The 7,843-nt window shown below is 48.1% G+C and overlaps 1 protein-coding gene across 1 annotated transcript; it reads left to right on the top strand.

Annotated features, from left to right (window-relative positions):
• Positions 1-3,374: 3,374 nt before the first annotated feature.
• On the top strand, positions 3,375-4,424 carry OR1K1 (olfactory receptor family 1 subfamily K member 1; the record flags this gene model as incomplete). The annotated part of the gene is made up of 1 exon (XM_080709127.1): positions 3,375-4,424. Exon 1 carries the CDS (start codon positions 3,474-3,476, stop codon positions 4,422-4,424), a length of 951 nt encoding a protein of 316 aa, XP_080565253.1. The 5' UTR covers positions 3,375-3,473.
• Positions 4,425-7,843: the final 3,419 nt, after the last annotated feature.

Here is a 7,843-nt window from a genome sequence, read left to right as displayed (position 1 = left end):
CCAGCTTTATGCTGCACACTTTCCCATGTCTGCGCGTGTGCATTTGCAACTGTGTATGAATGTTTCTGCAATCAGCTCAGTATAGCTGAATGTTTTAGGGACCCACTGTATACATGGCTCAGAATAAGTCGAGTTTCCAAAAACGGTTAGGGTCGGGCTCCCCCTTCACCGCACCCAGTCACCCACTCTTTCCCTCTTGTAAGAAAGGACATGGTTGGGGTGTTGAGAAAAGAAGCACTATAGGAAGACAAAGCCAGAATATTCCTTTTAGCCAACAGAGAAAGGAAAGGAATCCAGTAGGGTGGGGAGGTCCTTCATTTGATGGTCTTTTTTTAAAAAATAAAGAAGATTGTGAACATGAGTGAGGAGATCATTCCCTGCAGAGGTGGTCTCAATATAGCCTTCAGCAAACGTGTGCTCAAGGCCTCTCCTTTTAAGACCCCTCTTAGAGGATTGCTCCAAATTTCTTCAATGATAGTCAGCCATGGAGAAATGGAGGCATTGAAACAAGTTGCCTCTGTCCAGAAGAGTCAGGTCTCCGGGGCTGGGGGTGTAGCTCAAGGGTTGTGTGCTTGCCTAGCATGTGCGACACCCTGGGTTCAATCCCAAGTGAAGAAGGAGAAGGAGAAGAAAGTGTGCTCTCAGCAGCCATGCCTGCCTGTTTCAAGTTTCCCTCTAAGGCACGCACATTTGCTTGGTGCTCAGTAAGTATGGGTTTTGTGGGGAAACGTTTTCCAGGATGTGGGAGGTCTTCCACCCGCTTTTGTTCTTTTTTTCCAAGTCTAAAGATATATTTTTCCTTGTTCACACTTGATTAATATTTGGCTTGGAACAGCATGCTAAGTTCAAAACCTTGGGTCTTCAGAATCTTATGGTAATAGCCCACTATGTTCCACTGGCTTCTCCAGATGAAGCACTTGGTGGCAGTTTAGTTGTCTGAGTACCACCAGTTCACTGTACCCCTGTCCCCTGAGGAGGTATTTATTCTTTTCTTTATCACTGATGATCTAAACTTTCATTATTTGTATCTAGGTATTATGAGCTTATACTCACTTAATATAGACATATGTGTCCACTGAATTTAGAATTTTTTTTCTAGTATTTCTTTGATAAGTTTCTTTCTTCCATCTTAATTTTGGTTTCTGGAAGATTTTTTTTAATTATTTGTTTTTGTTTTTCACTTTTTTTTTTTTTTTTTTTTGGTGGCACTGGGGTTCCTGGAAGCCCTTCTACCTCCGGGCTACACTCCCAGACCTATTTTTACATTTTATTTGGAAACAGGGTCTCCTAAGCCAGCGCGCGTGGCTGGCTTCGAACCTGCGCGATCCTCCTGTCTCCGCCTCCCAAGCGCGGGGATTACAAGCGTGCGCCACCATGCCCGGCTATCACTTTGTTTTGTTTTTACTCTTTCTTTTCTAAAATAAATGCCCATTAGTCCAATCTTTCTAGGTTAATCCTAGCCCCAAATTCATCAGATTCAAATACTGGAGCATAAAATGTCCTTAAAAGTCCACTTTTTTTGTTTTTGGTGGTACTGGGGTTCCTGGAAGCTCTACTACCTCTGGGCTACACTCCCATACCTATTTTATACTTTTTATTTGGAAACAGGGTCTCTTAAGCCAGCGCGGCTGGCTTCAAACCTGTGCGATCCTCCTGTCTCCGTCTCCCAAGCGCGGGGATTACAAGCGTGCACCACAACGCCTGGCCAAAAGTTCACATTTTTTGCCGGGCATGGTGACACATGCTTGTAATCCCAGCATTCGGGAGGCTGAGACAGGAGGATCGCGGTTCACAGCCAGGCTCAGCTATTTAGGCCCTCTGCAACTCAGTGAGACCCAGTTTCAAAATAAAGAATAAAAAATGGGGCAGGGGGTGTAGCTCAGAGTTTGAATGCCCCTGGGTTCCATCCCCAAACCTGCAAAAAAAAAAAAAAAGTTCACATTTTAAATCAAACTTTAAAATCCACGCAAATTTTTGTACTCTCAGTTCTTGGGAGACTGAGACAGGATGAGTGCAGGTTTGGCCTCAGCAACTTAGTAAGATCCTCTTTCAAAACAGCAAAAAAGGAGCCAGGCATATTGGCCCACACTTGTAATCCCAGTACTTGGAAGGCTGAGACAAGAGGATTGTAGGTTCATAGCCTCAGCAACTTAGTAAGATCCTCTAAAACCTAGACGCTGATTCAAAATTAATAATAATAATAATAAGCCGGGCGTGGTGGCGCACACTTGTAATCCCTGCACTTGGGAGGCTGAGACAGGAGGATCACACGGGTTCAAAGCCAGCCTCAGCTACTTAGTGAGGCTTTCAGCAACTTAGTGCAACCCTGTTTCCAAATAAATTATAAAAAAGGTCTGGGAATATAGCCCGGAGGTAGAAAGCCTCTGGGTTCCACCCCCAGTACCACAAAATAATAATAATAATAATAATAATAATAATAATAATAGTAATAATAATAAAAGGAGCTGGGTGTGATGGTATACACTTGTAATCCCAGTACTTGGGAAGCTAAGATAGGAGAATTGCAGGTTCGATCTCACTATAGCCTTAGCAAGTAGTGAGTCCCTCATCAAATTAGTGAGACTCTATTTCAAGATAAAAATAAAATAGAGCTGGGGGTGTAGTGTGGCAGTAGTATGTCCCTGAGTTCAATCCCTAGTAGCACAAAAAATAAAAATAAAAATAGAGCTGGGGGTGTAGCTCAGAGGTATATATCCCCTGGGTTCAATCCCCATGAACAAAAATAATAATAGCTGGGCATGGTGGTATATGCCGTAATTGCAGTACTTGGGAGGCTGAGACAGAATGATCGTCGTTTATGGCCGGCCTCAGGAACTTTGTGAGGTACTCTACAACTTAATGAAACCCCATTTCAAAATAAAAAAGGAAGAAATTAGGGCTAGGGGTATAGCTCAAGAGATAGAATGCCCCTGAGTTCAATCCCCAGTACCACAAAACAAACAAACAAACAATCAATCAATCAATCAATCAATAAAAATGGGCTTGGAGTATAGCTCGGAGGTAGAATATCCTTGTATTCAATCTCTAGTTACTAAAACAGAAACAAAAACCACAAAAAAAACCCTCTCTGTTTTATCTTTTCTTCATATTTTCCTCCTTCCCTGGTCCACATCCTGGATGTTATCATTGTTCTATTTTTTGCCTAATGTCACAAATACCAAAGTTGGAGTTTGCCTTACAGATCGTCTAGTTCATCTTCCTTATCTTACAGATTGAGAATCTGAGGCCAGAATGGAAGCATAATGACTTGCTCATAATCACATCTGTGTGTAGAACCGGGGCTACCTAATTCCAGATCCCTGGCTCCTTGTGCCGAGAAAGCATTTAGCCCCTTAGACACTCAGCTTTTTCCCTTGGCCTTTGGGGAACTGACTCAGCAGTAAAAAAAAAAAAAAAAAAAAAAAAAAAAAAAAAAAGGAACACCTGAGGTCCAGCGAACAACCAGCCCAGCCATGGCTGCTGTCAACGAGTCTTCAGAGGGTGCCCCCTTCATCCTGCTGGGACTGACCACAAGTCCTGCGCAGCAGCGGCTGCTCTTTGTGCTTTTCTTGGTCTTGTATGCGGCTGGCATCTTGGGTAATGGACTCATAGTGGCCGCCATCCGGGCCAGTCCGGCCCTTCATGCACCCATGTACTTCCTGCTGGCCCATCTGTCCTTCGCTGACCTCTGCTTTACCTCCGTCACTGTGCCCAAGATGTTGGCCAACTTGTTGGCCCATGACCGCTCCATCTCCCTGGCGGGCTGCCTGACCCAAATGTACTTCTTCTTTGCCCTGGGTGTGACGGACAGCTGTCTCCTGGCCGCTATGGCCTACGACCGCTATGTGGCCATCCGGCACCCCCTCCACTACGCCGCAAGGATGTCCCGGACTGTGTGCTTGGCCCTGGTGGGCACGGCATGGCTGGTGTCTCATGTCCTCTCCCTCCTGCACATCCTGCTCATGGCCCGCCTGTCCTTCTGTGCCTCCCACCAAGTGCCCCACTTCTTCTGTGACCACCAGCCCCTCTTGCGGCTCTCCTGCTCTGACACCCGCCACATCCAACTGCTCATCTTTACCGAGGGCGCCGCGGTGGTGGTCACGCCCTTCCTGCTCATCCTGGCCTCCTACGGGGCCATCGCAGCTGCGGTGCTCCGGCTGCCCTCTGCTTCTGGGCGGCTCCGGGCCGTGTCCACCTGTGGCTCCCACCTGACAGTGGTGCGCCTCTTCTATGGGACAGTCATTGCAGTTTACTTCCGGCCCACGTCCCGATATAAAGCAGAGCGAGGCCGCGTGGCCACTGTCATGTACACCGTAGTCACCCCCATGCTGAACCCCGTCATTTACAGCCTCCGGAATCGCGATGTGCAGGGGGCGCTCCGGGCCCTTTTCACTAGGCGAAGGGTCTCAGCTGGTGGCTCCTGAAGGTTGAACACCCCTCTACCCAGAAATAGAAGAAATGCTTTCCCTGCAGTGACAGCTTGTGAACAGGATCTTCCACCCTCCACCCTCTGCTGTTTTCAAAAGTTATAGCCAGGCATGGTAGGCACGCCTATAATCCCAAGTACTTGGGAGGATGAGACAGGAGGATCCACAGGTCAGAGGCCAGAGACCCTCAGCAACTTAGCAAGACCCTTTTTCAAAGTAAAAATGACTGGGGGAATAGTTTGGAGGTAGAAAGCCCCTGGGTTTAATCTCCAGTACCCTCTCCCCCAAAATCATACCAATAGCTAGCATTTTCTGAGTACCTACCACCAAACAAAGCCTTGCAGCATCTCACTTTATTCCCATGGCAACTGGGAAACAGATATTAGGATAAAGCTTGACAGACAAGAATCACCTTTCCCAAGTTTATGCAATTCCTAAGGGGCAGAGTCACTCCAGGCATTTGGAGAGCATTCTGCCATTCTCTAAGGACTCGGAGTGAACCAAGAGCATGTGCCATCCCTGGGGCTGGCTTCGTGGGGATTAGTATTTTCCCCCCAATCACTGTGTGTTCTCAGATAAAATGATTGTTGGAGATGAAAAGTTCCTGTTCCTCAGTGTGAAGGGCTGAGCCCCTCCTAACCCAGTCTGTCACAGAGCAGGCACTCTGCACATGTGAGATAAACAAACTACTGTGTTTTTATGCTAACAAGCAGAAGCCACCAGAGTTTCTTGGCCTTCGTCCTTGTCTGTCATGATGCCACCTGTTCAGATACACCTCGCACTCTGTGGAAGGGGCACGCTGTGGGTGTGCGTGGTGAGAAATGAGACACGGAAGGGAGATGCCCAGGCACCGGGGGCAGAGGGAAGAGGCATTTCACAATTCGTCCTCGTGTGTCAACACTTCATTTCTCTTCACCCACGAGAAGCATGGGCTAGCCACACGCTGGTGATGCACGCCTGTAATCCCAGTCCTTGGGAGGCTGAGACAGGGGGATCGCAGGTCTGAAGCCGGCCTCCGCAATTGAGTGAAGCTCCTCAGCAACGTAGTGAGACCCTGTTTCAAAATTTAAACAAATAAAATAGAGCCGGGCGTGGTGGCGCACATTTGTAATCCCAGTACTTGGGAGGCTGAGGCTGGAGGGTTGTGGGTTCGAGGACAGCCTCAGCAAAGAGTGAGACTCTGTTTCAAAATAAAAATTAAAAAAAAAATAGGGCTGGGGGTGTGGCTCAGAGGTAGGATGCCCCTCGGTTCAATCCCCAGTGCCACAAAATAAATAAATAAATAAACAAATAAGGCTGGAGGTATAGCTCAGAGGTAAAACACACACACACACACACACACACACACACACACACACACACACACACAAACACGTACTCTTCCTTTTCCTTTATAAGAGACTGAGGCTCAAACTGTGTGACTTCGTCAGTATCAAAGCCAGAACAAGCCCTTATGCCACTTGCACCCCCAACTGTGCTTTACCAGGGTCCCATAGGGTGCAGGCCCCACCTTTTGGTGCCTCTGTGGAAGAGAAGGACTCTTTCCCGATGCAGGAAGGACTGCTCCAGACCCCTGGACATGGATCAGTGTCCCAAGCTGCTAGAGCGAGCTGCGGGCTCACTCTGAGTCACTGGGGCTTCCTCTGACTCGCCCTGCCCACAGCTCTTCTGTCCTGTTTCTGCCACTCCCTTCTGGTACTAGAGGGTGAACCCGGTACATCCTACCTCTGAGCTGTACCCCAGCCATTTTTTTTTTTTTTTTTGGTGGTCCTGGGGTTCCTGGAAGCCCTTCTACCTCCAGGCTACACTCCCAGACCTATTTTATAGTTTTTTGAAACAGGGTCTCTTACGCCAGCACGGCTGGCTTCGAACCTGCGCGATCCTCCTGTCTCTGCCTCCCAAGCGCGGGGAGTACAAGCGTGCGCCACCACGCCTGGCTACCCCAACCATTTTTATTTTTTATTTTGAAATGGAAACTTGCTCAGTTCCTCAGGATCTCACTGAACCGCCGAGGCTGGCCTTTAACCTGCAATCCTCCTGTTTCCGCCTCCCGAGGACTGGGCTCACAGGCATGCACCACGGCATCCACTCTGATTAGTCTTATTTTGATACTTCCCTACTTCCTTCCCTGTTTGCTCTCTTCTCTCTCTCCTTTGCTAATATTTCCTGGGTACTAAGCCCCTGTACTAAGCACTGCAACTGCAGACAAAGGCCTTCTCCTTACATACGAAGCAGCAGTGTGGATGGTGATCAAAGCCAGAAGAAAAGCCGGGCCTGGCGGCACACACCTGTAATCCCAGTACTTGGGCGACTGAGATAGGAGGGTCACAGGTTCGAGGACAGCCTCAGCAAGCATTGAGACTCATCAACCTAGTGAGACCCTGTTTCAAAATAAAAATAAATAGGAGCTGGGGGTGTAGCTTGGAGGTAGAATGCCCTTGGGTTCAATCCCCAGTGGTCCCCACACACACACACACAGCATGCCAGACACACCAAAGTGGGCGAGGACTCGAGATGGGGAGGGGAGGGGAGAGCTGAGGAAAGCTCACAGAGGAGTGTGCGCGATGACATCAAGGGCCCCAGTTCCTCACCTGTCCTAGAGTCCATGCCATTGGCCTTTTAACTGTGTCCTCCTAGTGAGACTTCAGACAAGGACACGAGGAGGCGGGGCATGGGCGGGGCTTAAGAAGCACCCGGCTTGTGTTTCTTTCATTGTCAATGAAAAGGGCACAGGCGACGTGTCCATTGGTCCCAAGAGGAAAATGAGAGACACGGAACAGGGCTGTCCTGGCTACGGTGACCAGGGCAGAGCCCCCCCGGTGGCCTGCAGATGGGAGGATAAGCCCAGCTCAGATCCCTGGGGTCCCACGGTTGCCTGGGAGAAAAGAGATGATCATGGTATAAACCACTGAGGTGCTGTGTTTGAACACAATTGTCTACTTATGTGGAAATTTGGTCCCCAGTATGACAGGGTTGAAACATGGGGACACTGTTAAGAGGTGATTAGATCCACAAGAGGAATTGATGCCTTTCTCATGGGACCAGGTCAACTCTTTAAGTAGTGAGTTCTAGCTCCTACTGCAGGGGCAGGAGTCTGTCTGGTGCTTTGTCTTTTCCATATCCTCCTGCTTGCCCTTCTAGCCCTTCTTATGTTATAATACAACACAAATTCTCATCAGATGGATTCACCTGATCTGAACCATGAGCCCAAATAGAACTCTTTTCTTTATAAGTTAGCTAGTCTTGGATATTATGTTGCAGCAACAGAAAACAGATTAAGACAGGTTCGTTTGTTACACGGTAATAGCAAATGGAGGCAGCTCCTTTAACTATCTTGGATATTAGTTTTTTTGTACAGTAAAGTCTGTCTCAGCTCCTCCAGTGACCCAAGGACTGATTTATCAGCATATACATTC

Source organism: Muscardinus avellanarius, assembly GCF_963383645.1.
Source record: "Muscardinus avellanarius genome assembly, chromosome: 13".
NCBI classification, from domain to species: domain Eukaryota; kingdom Metazoa; phylum Chordata; class Mammalia; order Rodentia; family Gliridae; genus Muscardinus; species Muscardinus avellanarius.
This window is presented reverse-complemented; position numbering and strand designations above follow the sequence as displayed.